Source organism: Salvelinus fontinalis, chromosome 29 (genome assembly GCF_029448725.1).
Source record: "Salvelinus fontinalis isolate EN_2023a chromosome 29, ASM2944872v1, whole genome shotgun sequence".
Lineage (NCBI taxonomy): Eukaryota > Metazoa > Chordata > Actinopteri > Salmoniformes > Salmonidae > Salvelinus > Salvelinus fontinalis.
Genome location: NC_074693.1, coordinates 37019187 through 37038408, shown reverse-complemented (window position 1 = coordinate 37038408; position 19222 = coordinate 37019187). Strand labels below are relative to the sequence as shown.

Below are 19222 nucleotides of genomic sequence, written 5' to 3'. Positions count from 1 at the left end.
TGAATTATAACTAGCTAGCATTACAGTATTAATATTAGGTGCCAACGTAAGGTGTGAGTAAAATCCTGTCCAACATTTGATTCACATTGTTATCACATTACAGTTAATCATGATGATGGTTGATAACTTTCTTCCATCTGTTTTCTTGTCCTTGTAATTATTTTTGCATCAAGTAGCACAGGAAAGGGGAGCTCCACTCATCGGGGGCCTGACGGACGAGTCGACACACTTTTGCCCTAGTTGACACACACCTGATTCCACGTATCAAAATATCATGGTGTTTAAACAGATGTAATGGCTATGGCTGGGCAAATGTGTGACTGACACTAATCAGGCCCCTGAGGGCTACTCATCCCTGATATGGCATAGGATCTATGCTGATATCATAGCTAGACATGCAGTGGATTCGGAAAGTAGTTCGGACCCCTTGACTTTTTCCAAATTTTGCTACGTTACAGCCTTATTCTAAAATGGATTAAATTGTTATTTCCCCCTCATCAGTCTACACTCAATACCACATAGAGACAAAGTAAAAACAGGTTTTTGAAATGTTTGCGAATGTATTAACTGATATCACATTTACGTAAATATTCTCACCCTTTACTCAGTACTTTGAAGCCCCTTTGGCAGCGATTACAGCTTCGAGTCTTCTTGGGTAGGACGCATGGCACACCTGTATTTGTGGAGTTTCTCCCATTCTTCTCTGCAGATCCTCTCAAGCTCTGTCAGCTCTCTCAAGCTCTGTCAGATGTTTGATCGGGTTCGAGTCCGGGCTCTGGCTGCGCCACTCAAGGGCGTTGAGACTTGTCCCGTAGCCCCTCCTGCGTTGTCTTGGCTGTGTGCTTAGGGTCGTTGTCCTGTTGGAAGGTGAACCTTCACCCCAGTCTGAGATCTGCTCTAGAGCAGGTTTTCATCAAGGATCTCTCTGTACTTTGCTCCGTTCATCTTTCCCTTGATCCTGACTAGTCTCCTAGTCCCTGCGGATGAAAAACATCCCCACAGCATGCTGCCACCACCATGCTTCACTGTCGGGATGGTGCCAGGTTTCCTCCCGAAGTGATGCTTGGCATTCAGGCCAAAGAGTTCAATCTTGGTTTCATCAAACCAGAGAAGCTTATTTCTGAGAATCCTTTAGGTGCCTTTTGGCAAACTCCATGTGCCTTTTACTGAGTGGCTTCCGTCTGGCCACTCTAACATAAAGGCCTGATTGGTGGAGTGCTGCAGAGATGGTTGTCCTTCTGGAAGGTTCTCCACAGTCTATCTCTGGAGCTCTGTCAGAGTGACCAAGGCCCTTCTCCCCCGATTGCTCAGTTCGTCCGGGCGGCCAGCTCTAGGAAGAGTTGGTGGTTCCAAACTTATTCCATTGAATAATGATGGAGGGCACTGTGATCTTGGGGACCTTCAATGCTGCAGGGATTTTTTCGGTATCCTTCCCCAGATATGTGCCTCAACACAATCCTGTCTCGGGGCTCTACGGACAATTCCTTCGACCTCATGACTTGGTTTTTGCTCTGACATGCACTGTCAACTGTGGGGCCTTATATGGACAGGTGTGTGCCTTTCCAAATCACGTCCAATCAATTTAGCTTACGACATGTGGACTCAATCAAGTTGTAGAAACATCTCAAGGATGATCAATGTAAACAGGATGCATCTGAGCTCAATTTTGAGTCTCATAGCAAAGGGTCTGAATACTTATGTAAATAAGGTATTTCTGTTTTTACTTTAATACATTTGCAAAAACTTAATTTCGCTTTGTTTATTAGGGGGTGTTGTGTGTAGATTTGAGGATTTTTATTTAATCGATTTTAGAATAAGGCGGTAACAAAGTGGAACAAGTCAAAGGGTCTGAATACTTTCCGAATGCACTGTACGTAGACACATAACAGCCTGCTCCTGGACCATTGCACTCGCACAACATGCAATTCAATCATATATGGCTACCATGTGCGTCCAATTTTTCAATAGTTAACTGATTTGGATTTTGGCAATCGGTTAGGATTAATTGTTAGAATTGTTATTTCAAAATGAGATGCTGATCCTCTGCATAGGAATTCATATTTGGTAGTCTAATCTGACCTTTCAATCAGGATTAAATTGCGTTTTTGCATTTTTCAAAACTTAAGGTACTGATTAGGATAGTTTTGAAGCCGAAATTCAGGATGATCTTGATCCCACTTGAAGGGTGGACTTAGAAAGGTGAAAGGCACTACAACCAAGAAATGTCTGACTAAAGTGAAGTTAAAAATATATAAATACTAAATGTAAAACTAAATGTTCATTCTGTTAAATTGACCTCAATATAAGTATGTGGTCAGTTGCTAGGCTACATTTGAAGTTTCAAATGTTTGTACTTAATGATATACAGGCACAAACTAATCAAATTACCTTTATTCGTGTAGTTTACACTCTTTCCCTATGACAGTGTAGAAGTAGTACCATAACCTGTCCGGTTGAGGGCAAGGTGTAGTTCTGTTCAAAGCTCTGAAAAGCTGTATTATGTGATCTTGATATTGTGGTATCTGGATCAAAATGAGACATTTTATTTTCTGAAAAAGTCTTAACAGCAACATCGATCTGATCCTGGCTTAAGAGGATTACAGAATCCAGATCATTCTGATCCAGAATAAAAGTTTTGCAAGATAAAAAATAAATCACCCCTGGTTACCAACTGAAGCATCACATTGGTTAATAAATTACCCTAACGATACAGGCCACTCAAATCAGGAAGTTGCCGCCTCTCCCCCGAGTTGACACCTATTGGTCTACTCAGTCAGAGAAACAGTTTGCATCTGAACACCAGGTTGAAAGGAGAGTCACTTTTAGCTCTAAAACATGCTGGATCAGGTAGTGCTCATTGCAGGAGTAACGGTGTTGGGTGTGTTACAGCAAGGTAAGTTGATCATATTTTCTTTCTATAAAAAGTGCCGTGCTTTTATGATAAACCTGTGGTCATTATCATAGTTTTAGTAATTAATTGAACTTGTTTATATTCAACTTTGTAAATGTTATCCTGTGGCAGAAAATGCATATCTTATCAAAGATCTGATTCTTTGAGTGTTGGTACAATTTCCTTGTCAAGAAGTGTGTGGGGAAATTATTTTTCTGCTTTTTTTTATAGCATGGATTTTGACGTGTGTTTTTGTTGTAGCTTACTTCTCTCTACAGGTGATATACGCCAGACGCAAGTACTCTGTCTCCCCACCCAGCACTTCAGGACCCCCAGAGTTTGAGAGGGTCTTCAGAGCTCAGTAAGTCTGCTAGATCTGAAATGACAAATGTCTATCAGCAATTAATACCGATTTCTTTACTTAATTTACCCAAATATAATTTTAGTATTAAGTTGTCCTTCTTCACCTGCACTCAGAAGTTGATGACACTTGATAAATATCCCCCAGTACTTAGCAGGTGACATGCAGATAGATGTAACCGATGTTAATCGTGCTCTCCTTGAGTTGTTTTTATTAGTTCAAAGAAATCATCCCAGCCAGTGGTCCCAGTTGAGCGTTATTTATTATCTGTGATTAAATAGGAAACAGCACGGTAGTTGTGCAGGGCTTAAGTTGAGGACAGAGGGCGCTGTTTTCACTTTGGGGGAAAATCGTGCCCAATTTAAACGGCCTCGTACTCAATTCTTGCTCGTACAATATGCATATTATTATTACTATTGGATAGAAAACACTCTAGTTTCTAAAACCGTTTGAATTATATCTGTGAGTAAAACAGAACTCCTTTTGCAGCAAACTTCCTGACAGGAAGTGGAAGATCTGAAATCGATGCACTGTTCTAGGGGCTGCCTATTAAAGTCCTTGATATTTATTAGTTTAGATGCACTTCATACGTCTTCCACTAGATGTCGACAAGCAGTGAGAAGAAATTGAGTGTGTAACTTGATCTGGGCTCGAATAATAGCTCTTGGCATGACGTGTCACCAGTTTCCCGTTTTCTGGAGAGCGCGAGAAGGGACCTTGATTTGCCTTCTGATAAGCTGTCGTTATGGACGACTAATATCTCCGGCTTTGATTTTATTTGATACATGTGACAATATCATCGTAACATATGTTTTTTCAATATAGTTTAATCAGATTATTGAAATTTTTTCGGGAGTTTTGCCGTGTTCCGTTCTCTGAGTTTGTTGACGATGGAGAGATTCGCGCTACTTGGCAAGTGTGCTTGCTAAATCGAGAGGGAAAAAGGCCGTTCTAAAACCAAACAACGATTGTTCCCGACAAAGGACCCCTTGTACAACATTCTGATGGAAGATCAGCAAAAGTAGGACCCATTTTATGATGCTATTTCATATCTGTCGAACATGTTGTACTAGTCGTTTGCGCCCAGCTTTTGGGTACTCTCTCGCTATACCTAAGCTGGATGTCGTAATGAAGTTATTTTTAGAATTCTAACACGGCGATTGCATTAAGAACTAGTGTATCTATCATTTCCTATACAACATGTATTTTTTAGTTATGTTTATGAATAGTTATTTGGTCAGAATATGTGTCAGAAAGTGTCAGAAAAATATCCGGATGTTGTGGGAAAAAGATGCTACGTTAGCACAATGTATAACCACTGATTTCAGCTCTAAATATGCACATTTTCGAACAAAACATAAGTGTATGTATAACCTGATGTTATAGGACTGTCATCTGATGAAGCTTATCAAGGTTAGTCAAAAATTATATATCTTGCTGGTTTATTCGCTATCGCTAACGTGCCTATTGCTATCGCTAACGTGCCTTGAGGAATGAATGCGGTAGTGTGGTAGGCTATTGTAGTAAGCTAATATAATGCTATATTGTGTTTTCGCTGTAAAACACTTAAAAAATCGTAAATATTGGCTGGATTCACAAGATGTTTGTCTTTAATTTGCTGTACACCATCGATTTTTCAGAAATGTTTTATGATGAGTATTTAGGTATTTGACGTTGGTCTAATTATTCTGGCTGCTTTCGGTGCAATTTCTGATTGTAGCTGCAATGTAAACTATGATTTATACCTGAAATATGCACATTTTTCGAACAAAACAGATTTATTGAATAACATGTTATAAGACTGTCATCTGATGTAGTTGTTTGTTGGTTAGTTTGGTTGGTTCTTGGTTAGTTAGGTTGGCTTTGTGCATGCTACCGGTGCTGTGAAAAATGTCTGTCCTTTTTTGTATTTGGTGGTGAGCTAACATAAATATATGTGGTGTTTTCGCTGTAAAACATTTTAAAAATCGGACATGTTGACTGGATTCACAAGATGTGTATCTTTCATTTGCTGTATTGGACTTGTTAATGTGTGAAAGTTAAATATTTCGAAAAAATATCTTTTGAATTTCGCGCTCTGCCTTTTCAGTGGAATGTGGGAGTTCCGCTAGCGGAATGCCAGAGCCAGACAGGTTAATGATGTTGATGGCTGTCGATAGTCAAATCTGTAGCATGAAAACAACCGTGTTAGCAGTGAGCTTATGTGACCATTACATCGGTGCATGCTAGCTAGCACACTTATATACAGCAATCATATACCACATCCCAGAAAGCCCCTCAATCCCTAACAGGTACATATACCCACATGTATAAATCAGGAATGTACAGCAAACGTGTACACATTGTAAAATTATAAAAATAGAATACAGTTTTCAGAACGTGACCTACCCCTTGCATTACATTTTCATACTGGTGAAACCTGACGTTTGCGATCTCCCCCTGTCTGCAAGCGGGGCCAATAACCACCCCGTATTGTCTTCGGAATTGAACCAACCAATAAGAGTGCTTGAATATTAACAACATATTTCTTTAGAGGCAAGTGGAAACAACCAAACCTGTTTCACAGACAATAGATGTAGAGTGTAGGCCTTTTTAGTCAAAGGTGTTTGAGGTTCTTAAAGTACTTGAATTTGGCTCTCTGAAATTCAAGCACTGGAATACCTTGAAAATCTGACATTTTCTGAAGTTGGTACTTGAACAGTACTTAAATTAAAATGAGGACAAAATGATCAAATATGGTAATATGAAAAATATTAGAAACGTATTGGTCTTGCAAATTAATTTCCAGGCATACTACAGAGTTTTATTTCCAAGTGAGCTCTTCTGGTTGCCAGAAGAGCTCACTCATTCCACTCACACTGCCACTCAGCCAGCGCCTAATCAGAACTGACTGATTTTAGGCACAGCCAAACATCACATCGACAGCTAAAATGACGGGCAAATGTATACTGAACGAAACGCAACATGTAAAGTGTTGGTCCCATGTTTCACGAGGTGAAATAAAAGATGCCTGAAATGTTCCATACATACAAAAAGCTTATTTCTCAAATTTTGTGCAGAAATTTGTTTACATCCCTGTTAGTGAGCATTTCTCCTTTGCCAAGATAATCCATCCGCCTGACAGGTGTGGCATATCAAGAAGCTGATTAAATAGCATGATCATTGCACAGGTGCAACTTGTGCTGGGGTCAACAAAAGGCCACTCTAAAATGTGCTTTTTGTCACACAACACAATGCCACAGATGTCTCACGTTTTGGAGTGTGCAATTGTCATGCTGACTGCAGGAATGTCCACCAGAGCTGTTGCCAGAGAATTTTATCATCATTTCTCTACCATAAGCTGCCTCCAACATAATTTTAAAACATTTGGCAGTACATCCAAACGGCGTCACAACCGCAGACCACGTGTAACCACGCCAGTCCACGACCGCCACATCCGGCTTCATCACCTGCGGGATCGTCTAAGAGCAGCCACCCAGACAGCTGATGAAACAGGAGTATTTCTGCCTGTAATAAAGCCATTTTGTGGGGGAAAACAAATTCTGATTGGCTGGGCTCCCAAATGGGTGGGCCTATGCCCTCCCAGGTCCTCCCATGGCTGCGCCACTGCCAAGTCATGTGAAATCCATAGATTTGGGCCGAATACATTGCTTTCAATTGACTGATTTCCTTATGAACCATAACTCAGTAAAACCGTTAATTGTTCCAGGTTGCCTTTATATTTTTGTAAAATATAGATTTAAGTCTGCCTGGCAGAATATTGATGTTTATTACTTTATTATTTATTTTATTTTAATTCACCTTTATTTAACCAGGTAGGCTAGTTGAGAACAAGTTCTCATTTACAACTGTGACCTAGTCAAGATAAAGCAAAGCAATGCTACACAAACAACAACACGGAGTTACACATGGAATAAACAAACAAATAGTCAATAATACAATAGAAAAAAGTCTATATGCAGTGTGTGCAAATTAGGTAAGATGAGGGAGGTAAGGCAATAGGCCATAGTGGCAAAATAATTACAATTGAGCAATTAAACACTGGAGTGATAGATGTGCAAGTAGAGATACTGGGGTGAAAATGAGCAAAAATAAATAACATTTTGGGGATGAGGTAGTTGGATGGGCTATGTACAGGTGCAGTGATCTGTGAGCTGCTCTGGCAGCTGGTGCTTAAAGTTAGTGAGGGAGATATGAGTCTCCAGCTTCAGTGATTTTTGCAGTTCGTTCAGCAGAGAACTGGAAGGAAAGGCGGCCAAAGAGGAATTGGCTTTGGGGGTGACCAGTGAAATATACCTGCTGGAGCATGTTCTATGGGTGGGTGCTGCTATGGTGATCAGTGAGCTGAGATAAGGTGGGGCTTTACCTAGCAAAGACTTATAGATGACCTGGACCCAGTGGGTTTGGCGACGAATATGAAGCGAGGGCCAGCAAACGAGGGAATACAGGTCGCAGTGGTGGGTAGTATATGTGGCTTTGGTGATAAAACGGATGGCACTGTGATCCAATTTGCTGAGTAGTGTTGGCGGCTATTTGGTAAACGACATCGCCAAATTCAAGGCCACGGAAGGAGAGTTGTATGGCATTGAAGCTCATCTGGAGGTTAGTTAACAGTGTCCAAAGAAAGGCCAGAAGTATACAGAATGGTGTTGTCTTCATAGAGGTGGATCAGAGAATCACCAGCAGCAAGAGCGACATCGTTGATGTGTACAGAGAAACGAGTCGGCCTGAGATTTGAACCCTGTGGCACCCCCATAGACTGCCAGACGTCCGGACAACAGACCCTCCGATTTGACACACTGAACTCTGTCTGAGAAGTAGTTGGTGAACCAGGCGAGGCAGTCATTTGAGAAACCAAGGCTGTTAAGTCTGCCGAGAAGAATGTGGTGATTGACAGATTCGAAAGCCTTGGCCAGGTCAATGAATACAGCTGCACAGTATTGTCTCTTATCGATGGCGGCTATATCGTTTAGGACCTTGAGCGTGGCTGAGGTGCACCCATGACCATGGTTTTTGCCAGACTCAGCCAGTGATGTAGTAGAGTGTAAACGCCATTTACGCACCTTTTTTATTTGGTTAATTATCATTTACCTACTAATTATTGCGTTCCCAGCTTTAATCAACGCTCAGAAGCCTTCTTGATCTGACAAACACTGTATAGCTAGCTCTGCAAACGAGTGGAATCATGTATGCTCGTTATGTAGGCCGTCATTGTAAATAAGAATGTTTTCTTAACTGACTTGCCTAAATAAAGCTTACATTTTTTTTAAAGTAAGCCTGCACCCCCGGATTTTCCTTGTTAGCGTCGCATTTATTCACTACTCTGCCCTCCGGGAAACTCCACCCACGACATAAACGGAGGTTAAAAATAACTACCTTAGTCCAGACCAGTGTGGGAAAGTAGCAGTGAGAAGCCGCTGACCGTTGGAATGTTTTCAACATCCCTCGACTCTTGCCGTGTCAACATTACATCCCCCAAACACAAGAACTGACTCTCGGAAAATGAGTGTACAACTTGTCAATAGTCGCTGATATTTCAGTCAGTCTAGCTAGTTAGGTAGCTCAATGACTTTGGCTGTTAGCCAGGTAACGTTAGCTAGCGAGCTATGACTAGCTGGTTAGGAGGATGCAGTTGGAAGCTAACGTTGAACAGTGCCTGACCTCAGCAGGAGCAGTTGACTGAAATCAAGTTAGCTAACTATAATCAAAAGATAGGCTATAAATTCTCATAAAATACATTTTCTTTATAGCGAGTATTGAGACAGTGGAGGGATTTGCGTCAATTCAAATCTGGTATCAGGACAAAATGTTATTAAACTGTTATTAAACTCAAGCGATAAATGGTAAATGCAATTTTCGTATATACAGGTTCACTGTAACACCTCGCAGGGTAGAACAGAAAAACTGTCAGGATGAAAGTAAACAGCTGTTCTTATACGGTGATAGACGTAGTTCCAACCCGTCTGTTGGCCTATCACAGTAGAGCCTGAGCGTGGTATAAACTTGCTCACCCTATCGCCGGCGCTCAGGCTGGTCCCAGCCTCTTGGCGCTCCTTGGTGTCCGGCGCTGTTGCTTTGTAGATTACGCTCCCACACCCTGGAGACTGAGGTCAGACACTTCTGTAACATTGTTTGAGCTATTTGCACCTGCATAGAAAGCATACTGTTCTCGCTCAAGGTTAACCACAGCTTCTCAGCACTCTATTTGAGGCACAATGTTACTTTCAGCACACACACACAGACACCCAGGCTAACAGTTGCTAATATTCAATCACATGTGATATAGTATTGGGTTATAGTGCAATAAACACAGATCCTCACATGAGTCAGGCTGCAATGGAGGAAAATGAGATGCACAGAGGAAGCATTTTTTATTTTATTTTATTTATTTTACCGTTATTTTACCAGGTAAGTTGACTGAGAACACGTTCTCATTTGCAGCAACGACCTGGGGAATAGTTACAGGGGAGAGGAGGGGGATGAATGAGCCAATTGGAAACTGGGGATTATTAGGTGACCATGATGGTTTGAGGGTCAGATTGGGAATTTATAGCAAGCAGGGAGAGAGGTTAGTAGTACAGTGGTTTTATTTAACTTGGCAAGTCAGTTAAGAACACATTTTTATTTACAATGACAGCCTACCAAAAGGCAGAAGGCCTCCTGCGGGGACAGGGGCTGAGATTTAAAAATACAGGACAAAACACACATCACGACAAGAGACAACACTACATGGATTATTTGGCACAGACAACAGCAAAGGGCAAGAAGGTAGAGACCATACATCACGTGAAGCCGCCACAATTGTCAGTGCCCATGATTGAGTCTGAATGAAGAGATTGAGATCAAACTGTCCAGTTTGAGTGTTTGTTCCAGTGGCTAGCTGCAGCGAACTGAAGACGAGCGACCCAGGAAAGTGTGTGCTTTGGGGACCTGTAACAGAATGGTTCCCATGTGTGGTCCCCTAAAATTTAAATAGGGTTCCCTGAGAGAATATTTTATCTTATCAAACACATTCACTTGTTTCTCTTCAAATGGGTCTAGAATACATAATTTTAGAGTCAATTAAGGGCATTTTACGCTGTCGGAATTCACTTTCATGTCATGTGTTGGGACAGCCTGTGAGATCTAAAATGTAGTGAAATATAAAGGCAATTCCATATGTACACTGAACAAAAATGTCAAAGATTTTACTGTTACAGTTCATATAAGGAAATCAGTCAACATCAGTACGGACTTACAAACATGTATGTAGTAAACAAGTAGTGAAACACGTGTTGTTGAGTAGAACTTGTAAGGTAGTGATGAATAGTAAAAATAAAAATAAAAAACATGAGGTTGTGGCGATATAATGCCATCTGGTGGCGACTAGAAACTATTGCATGAGAGGAGCTATTACAACTTGATGATCCTTGAAAAATAAATATTAGTACTTGAAAGTCCTTGAATTTGACTTACCACTGTCTGTACGAACCCAGGAATATTTACCCAAATACATTGCAAGATAATTTGGTCAAGAAAAATGTTATAGTCAGAAATGGCATGCCCAAAAGCCACCGCATTTGTCACCTAGGTCAAAACAAATGGATTAAATTTTTGCCTAAAAGCCACCGCATTTGTAAAATTTCCCAAATGTGCTTGATATGTGTTTTTCAATTCTTGGATGGATTTTTGTTTTGTTTCTTTAGAGCCAACTGCTCTGAATATTTCCCGATCTTCATCATCATCCTATGGGTGTCTGGACTCTTCTTCAGCCAAGGTAGGCACCCAAAATAAATTCTCTGCTGCCTCAGTGCACCCACAGAGCCCCATGCTTTTTCTGACAATTTCACTGAATGTTTGTTTCGTGACTTCCTCTTTGAGTCATGTTGACTCCCATTGAGGAAATGAAACCCCTACCCCTCAGCTGTTTACTGAAAGAAGTGGTGGAGTGACCGCTTTGTTGTTTAAATCCCAGATTTCCCTTTTAACTGCTAAATTATGACAACATTTTTCTCTTCGTCACCTAGGTCTGTCCGCACTATGTGGACTCCTATACCTGTACGGGCGTTACCAGTACTTCAGGGGCTATGCTAAATCGGCACATGGACGGTAATGACCTATCGGTCTATCCCTCGGGGGCTGTTCCTATAATTATGCCTCATTCCTTGGCATTGCAGATCATCGATCTGTTCCTTGGAATTACATGTCGGGCGTATTAGATCATTGATTCTCAAGAAAGAGAGTAAGGAGTGATTTTAATTTTGAAGTATAGGGTCAGAATCATTGTTCCCTCATAATAAATAGTAGCAGGTGCCTTCTACATGTGGATACCAGAGCCTTCATTTTGCAGAGTTGTCAAAATGGGGTGTTCTGTTTTCTAATATCTGGAGGCTTGAACAATTCCTCAACGGTCACTTTCCCTGTATCTTTCCCATAGGAAGTTTTTTTTTGAAAAGTTAAATCTCGTATTCTGTACAAATTTAATTTTGTCGTGTTCAGTCAATATACTCCAAAACAACAATATCAATAGTCATTGTCTCTGAATTATTGTGCAATGCATTGCGGAGAATTTTATTTTCTCTTTCTTGCTCTCCCCCCTCTTTCTCTCCTTCCCAGACTAGCCCCTCTGTATTTCAGTGCCAAGGTTCTGTGGGTTCTGATCGGGTTCTCCACCCTGGGGATTCTGGGTTTTATGTGTCGGTTCTACCTGGATCTGGACCTGAAGCAGCTCGCCAGTTCTGTCCTCGGCCTGACTGAGGAGGAGGGGGGGGGGGGACTATAAGGGATGAGCAGGAGGAGAAGAGATTAAAGGAGAGATGATGGGTTACACTAACAACTGTAGACAGGCTACCTTCATTGCCAAATCAAGACAACTAAATGGAATGGTTGATTGAAGTAGGGAAAGGTATGTTCCAACCGTGAGCTGCAGTTTTGAAATAATAGATGTGTCCGGTCTAGGCCTATTACTGGCTATTTTACGAACTGCTTATGTGCCATTTAGATTGCAGTTACAGTCCCCCTAAACCAAGGCATGTTTCAGACTGAAATATCGAACAAAAACATTGTTTTGATGAAAGCAAACAGGGTCGGCCTATTCATTAATTAGTAAAGTTAGTTTAATCTTTTCCAAAAACCTGCACACCAAGTGTAAGCTCATATCTTGCCAAATGTGGGTACCAAATGGTTAAGAAGGGAATCATTTAAGCTTTAATTCTGTTAACTGTATGTCTCAACTCATATTATTAAGCGGATTACTCCCTGTTAAAACGGGAGCAGACTGTGATATTGATTAGAAAGAAGCACCTGTTTGGGTAGCGTAAGTCGCAGCTCAAATTGTGCGTGCAGTCCTTCATTTAGTAAACCACCTTGCAACTCAAGTAGGCCTAAGTGTTTTTCAATTTAGACAGAATATAGGCCTAAACATTTTATTTAGTTGTTCAGTGTGGTGGCTGACTACTGTGTTAGCTATCCGGTGTATTTAGTGTCATTAATTTGGAAAAAGAAAAAGGCTTGTGGAAAAAGCAACTCCCTTGCTATCATTATTGCCAAATAATAAAATGTAATCTTACTTCACTTGTCTACTATTAGGCTACTGTAGAAGGTTAAAAGTATATAAATTATCCACATTTGTGAATTCCAACTCTGTTCAAGCAAGGGAACTTCCTTACAAAATTAGCATGCATTTTTTTTTAAGTGGTTAGACTGTTGTCATATGTGTTGCTGATGCATCCAAACAATGTTAAAGCCCCATGCTTATTTTATTTTGAAATCATTGTATGTCTAAATCTGTTTATTTATTGAAAATAACTCAATATATTTATAATTTATTCCCAGAGCCTCCTTTTGCCATTGAAATGTTCAGTCTGATATTGTGGGTGTGTTGATAAAAATGTAAATATTTACATACTCAGCCCTGATTGGTGGCAAGAATCATCTAGTCCAGGGATTGGCAACTGGCGGCCCAGCCCTCCCTTTGTAGGCGCGCGGACCAATTTCCAAAGAAAAGATTGTTGCGATCTAAACTTGCAGTAATCATGATTGAATTACCAAACATTTCTCTCCACTCTATTGCAAAATGTGTAGAAATGCAGAAAGTTAGCTGTAAAACGGCAAATTTTTCTCTCTGCCCCATGGCAAAATTTGTAGAATTGCATGAAATGATTTATAAAATTGCAAAATCTTCTCTCCACTCCATTGCAAAATGTGTAGATTTTCAGCAAACTTGCTTTAAAACTGCAAATGTTGCTTAGGGCCTCCAAAAGGTCTGCTCTGACTGCATGTGTGGGTATGCAGACCCACGAGCCAGTACGGCCTCCCATGATGAGTTCAGATTTTTTGTGGCCCTCACCCCCATCGAAGTTGCCCATCCCTGGTCTAGACTCTCTATAGCCTAGAGCAGGGGTGTCAAACTCATTTCGCATCGTGGGCCACATACGGCCTAGGGAGATGTCAAGTGGGCCGGACCATTAAAATTATACCATACTCTGCTATAAATAACCAAAATATCATGTCTTTCCTTTGTTTTGGTGTAAAGAAGCACAAGAACATTAGGAAAATATTGAAATTTAATGAACTATCCTTTTACAAAACATTTCATGAAACACCTCATATTTCCTTAGACAAATGTGCAATTTACTTTTATCATTCACAAATATGCATTGCAACTGATCCCACTGATTGTACAAAGGCACAAAACTTTAATTGGTACTGAAAAATATAGTAATGCACTTTAAGATTAAATGAGACTTTTAAAGAAAGGAATTTTTAAACCACTTACACATACGCATATTAAAATCTAAATGTAATCCCTGCGTACACCTTACAAACTAAGGAGAGTGATTTTAAATGTGTAATGAAGAAAGTGTTCGCCTGTCCTGTAAATCTGTAAACTTCATACATGAAACATACATACACATACAATACATACTGAAAATTTATGGAGTTGTATGAACAGTAGAATTCCATCACACAACTTTTGTTTTGAAGCTGCTGACTAACATTAAAGTGCACATTTTTTAAATCACCACAGTAAGGATTCATCTTCACAGAGCTGTATTCTTTCAATGCAAACAGTATCTAAGGCAGCATTTTAAAGGTGTTAGTCTAGTCTGGACTTGTATTTGTTCCTGAAACTTGGCATCTTTTGGCCTGTACAAGTGCATCAACACCAGGTGCAACACCAGGTGTCATGTCCTGACTAGCTGTCACTTTCAGAATGTCATTTAAGTGCTTGTTTGTGAGCCTTGAACGCATTTTTGTTTTATTGATATTCATCACTGAGAAAATTTGTTCACAAAGGTAGGTTGTCTCAAACATGCACAAAATTTTAGCAGCCAGGGCTGTTAATTTGGGGTACCCTGGTAGTAGATACTGATAAAATCTGTCCAGACCTACAGAGGCAAATTTGCCCTTCAAATCTGCATCACACTGCAAATCAATTATCTCTAGCTGAATTTCGACCGGCAGATCAGAAGCTTTAACTGTGAAAGGTGAGCGAAAAACTGAAAATTCTGTCTCAAGTTCACCAAATACCTGAAAACGTTTCTCAAACTCCCGCAGTAGTCCTGCAATTTGACTGCTGTTTCCTCAGACCCGCCAGCAATTCGTTAATCTTATCTCTTCTCAGTTGTCCTTGCAAGCCGTCATATTTTTCGCTGTGATGAGTCTCGTAGTGGCGTCGAATATTATATTCCTTCAATACCGAAACTTGTTGCAAACACACCAAGCACGAAGGTTTTCCGTGCATCTCTGTAAATAAATAGGACGTGGTCCATTTTTCTTTGAAAATTCTACACTCCTTATCTACTTTTCTCCGTTTGGATAACGACATTTTGGCTAATGAGGGTGTAGCGGAGAGGTAGAGACCAAGGTATTAACAACGTCGTAACAAGCAGCAGATGGCGCATTGATACCGTCTGCTGTTTTCAGTCTGTCTCAGTGATGCGGCTTGTCTTCTACTCTGATGGAAAGAGTGCGCCCCTTAGCGGATAATCCATGAATTGCAGCGAATTAAAAATATTAATTCCATGTCTTTTATGCATTTTTTCCACTTTCAAATTATCCTGCGGGCCTGATCGAACCTCCTTGGGGGCCGGTTCCGGCCCGCGGGCCGTATGTTTGACACGCCTGGCCTAGAGAGTGCCACCCGTGTACCCCTTCAAAGTAGGAGGATACATATGCAAATTAAAGATGACTGGTCATTGGTCAGAATAATAAGATTCTGATGTCATTATCTGGACCTAAAATGTCATCTCACCTAAAGAAAGATATATATATATATATATATATATATATATATATATATTTTGGTGCATGTTAACTGACCATTTTATTTTGGGTAAGTAAAACATGACCTGTTTTTGGCCAATGCAGCTGTTTTTATATCAAAAATATCTGTGTAACAATTGAGTACCTTACAGTAATAGTTTTCCATTAAAATGGACCAAAATAGCCTTTTAGCTAAAATTTATTAGGCACTGGGCCTAATGTCAACACAAATATATTATGTGAAATGGTTTTTGGAATCCCCTGTTTTCCATTGGTGATTTAGTTTCTGTTGTATGGCCCAGTGATCTGTGCTGGATCTTGGTGTTAAACATCAATAAATAAAAAACATTTGGATTACTTTTGATATCTGCTCATCTGTGAATTTTTATTTGAATGTAATCTTTGGTGATATGTTCATTTGCACTCATTTACTTTGTATTGAAATTGTATCTTCATAAAGAAAGCAACTAATTTTGTGAATGTTAAACATGAGTTATTCTATTTGTATTGAAGTTGGGTAGAAATGTGAAATAATTTGAGACCTATGCACATATGGGACACTTCTGTTTGGGCACCCCAAATCCTTCAGCTTTACCATTTTGTCGTTTGGGGAAAATCTGATTAGTTTTAGGAAAAGACAATAACCACAGAGAGAACAGCATATGGTAGCTTTAAAGACTTAATTGGAGATGGGGGGTGGGTTCAATATAAGATGAGAGGGGATACAACACAGCTTCTGCTACCTCTGGATATTCTTTACAGTGGAGTAATACTGTAAATATGTACATTTTAAATCATTTGTAAGTGTTTGTTATTTGACATGTTTTTGGATTTAAAAAAATATATAGCTTATTTCTGGTGGTTTTGATCCACATATTTGCAGTTGGACTGGCAGGTCACCTGTTTTTGACTTGGCTAGCTGACTAATTGTTTGTTTTTTCAAATGATGCATCGACACTGGACCAGCTTTTTTTGTTTTACCTGCCTGCTGGTTCCTGATCTTTTGAAAACATCGACTGAAGAGTCCCCTGAAGCTTGAGAGGAATGGAAGATGTAGTGCTGAGGCAGAGGGCTCGTAGTGAGGACGACTGGCTACTACTCTGAACTGTGTGGGTGAGCTCTGGGCGCCACCAAGTGGGTTGTTACATTGTGAAGGAGAAGTTCAGTAGCTGAACCATCATCCTTCCTCTGATCAAACCATGAACTGTCCCTCCATCTTTGGAAGATGCATGCACTCAAAGATTTGGCCTCTTTGACCTAGCTATAGCTAGGCTACTAATGGTGATGTATTGGTTGACCTAACAAAAGCTAGGCTACTCATGTGTTCCTTGTTTTTTTTCGCCTTTGAAGCACTTTGAGATTGCTATGAAAATAATTCTACAAATGTAATTTAGGATTATTACTATCCCGGATTCTTACTGTGCACTGGAATGATTCTAAATGTCATTGTCCTCCAACATTTCCATGCCGTTGCTATGGTAATGTGCAAAGATTCCGTACCATAACAGAATAATAAGTCATATTTATAAAGTTCTTTTCTCAAACCCAAGGCGCCAAGCACCTTGATAAGCATGAAAAGCATCAGAGAGGAGTGGCAGGAGGAGTGGGTAAGTTTATGATTAAGTCTTCAGCTCCATCTGTAGTATTGTTTTTTTGTAAAAATAAAAATAAATCCTATCCCCAATTTTCGATCTTGTCTCATCGCTACAACTCCCCAAACGGGCTCGGGAGGCGAAGGTCGAGTCAAGCGTCCTCCGAATTGTGACTCGCCAAACCGCGCTTCTTAACACCCGCCCGCTTAAACCGAAAGCCAGCCGCACCTATGTGTCGGAGGAAACACCGTTCAACTGACGACGAGGTCAGTCTGCAGGCGCCCTGCTTGCCACAAGGAGTCGCTAGGGCACCATGAGCCAAGTGAAGCCCCCCCCCGGCCAAAGCATCCACTAATCCTGATGGCGCTGGGACAATTGTGCGCCTCCCCTATAGGATTCCCGATCACGGCCGGTTGTGATGCAGCCCGGGATCGAACCCTGGTCTGTAGTGACGCCTCTAACACTGCGATGCAGTGTATTCTTCTGGAGGTTTTAAAACGTATTATTCAGGTCAGGGCTGACCAACTCTCTTTGAGATACTTGGTGTGCAGGTTTTCTTAGTTTAGTTACATTTATTTGCAACAATGTGGATGTTTAGAAGAGGTCATGGGGCCTTAACAGGACGGTAGGAAAGGCTTGGTTGTTGATTGAAATCTGAATGGAAGAGGAGGGTCAAATGAGGTGCTTCTCTTGCCAAGACTTGAACTTCTACATTCACTTAAATGTATCCCAGAGGGGGACCTCTTAACTGGACACCGCAGGTTTATATATTGAGAGGCTGTTTGACTGTTAATACAAACCTTTTGGAGGAATGATTTTTTTTAAATTTGTGAGTTCATGCAACATTCTGTACATAATGTGTGGTCAGGTGTTTTTTAAAACAGGGATGGAGCAAAAGCATGCACACCCTCGAGAGGAATGTTGGCTATCCCTGTCCTAGATGTTTAGGGACTATGGAAACACTGTTTTCAGTTCTCTTCTGCACGAAATGAATGTTGTGTAATGCATCATGCCTGCATTAGTGTAAAATATTCCCAGATAAATGTATTAAATGATTCACCAGGGCAGGAGCAAACCCGGCGCAGGAACCCGAGGTGAGCCAGAGCGCCGCCCCAAGATGTCCATATTCAGAGAGATGTGGGATAAACTGGGGACCCCGTCGATGGCCCTCCGCTCCCCAGGCAACTGGAACCCCAAACTCCCTCCCGCAAGGCTCGACGCCTCCCTTTCTTCCCTCTACTATCTTGACTTCAACTCCCGTGAAACCGAACTGGGGCCCGATTACGCCCCCCTGGCCCTCACCCTGGGGGGCCACAGCCTCATCTTCCAGGAGGGCCAGTGGCTGTTGCAGCAGAGGCCCCAAGGGGCCAAGGGCCGGAGTCCAAAGGCAGGGGACCGAACCCGCATCCACCGCCTGAAGAATAAGAACCGGGAGTTACAGGAGGAGAATAATGCCCTGAAGATCCGGGTGGAACTGCTGATGGACATGCTGGCAGAGACCACAGCCCGGCTACAGGGCTCTGATCCTGGGGAGGGGGGCAGCCAGGACAGCCTAGCAGTACCACAAACACCCCAGTTGAAGAGGGCAAGCTTCCAGATTGGTTCTACTAAAAGAAAGTCCTAAATAAGTATGATAACAGTGGGACTGTGTGAAGTGGAAGAAATGGTTCCTGCTGGACGAATAAACGGAGGTTGACTGTCATCTGTTTCAATGGACTTGGTGTTTTTTTTTAGAATGATAAGTATTTGACGGGCTATTCTAGCCTGTGCTAGAGCAAGTGTGTTGGTGTTAGGGCAGCTTTATACCACTGCTGATGCATAGTTGTCTGGTGGACTGATGGGAAATGAGGCGGTAGACACCATGTTTTTCGCTTTCAATTGGCTGACACAGATCCTTAGCCAGGATGTGCTATGTAAAAAAATTGAGGTCCCTCTAACTTTTCAGTTGGACAGTGCAACGAAAATATAAGTCGTCCCATATCTTTCACTTTTGCTTTGCCCCAAAGCATGGCTGTCATTGAACACCATTGGTTTGACTGAGTTTTGGATGCGTCATTTCGATCGGTTTGGAAGAACCTTTCGTCTATTGTTGTGTACTGGTTTGTCCAGGAACAGTATGGTGTACAGATGCTG

The 19222-nt window shown here is 41.2% G+C and overlaps 2 protein-coding genes across 2 annotated transcripts; both read left to right on the top strand.

Moving 5' to 3' along the window:
• Positions 1-66: 66 nt before the first annotated feature.
• On the top strand, positions 67-15861 carry ltc4s (leukotriene C4 synthase). The gene is made up of 5 exons (XM_055889247.1): positions 67-2893; positions 3152-3251; positions 10937-11007; positions 11258-11339; positions 11847-15861. Exons 1-5 carry the CDS (start codon positions 2836-2838, stop codon positions 12010-12012), a joined length of 477 nt encoding a protein of 158 aa, XP_055745222.1. The 5' UTR covers positions 67-2835; the 3' UTR covers positions 12013-15861.
• Positions 15862-18206: 2345 nt separating this feature from the next.
• Positions 18207-18713, top strand: LOC129827261 (protein chibby homolog 1-like). Its single transcript, XM_055887999.1, has one exon. The coding sequence runs from the start codon at positions 18207-18209 to the stop codon at positions 18711-18713; it is 507 nt and encodes a 168-aa protein (XP_055743974.1).
• Positions 18714-19222: the final 509 nt, after the last annotated feature.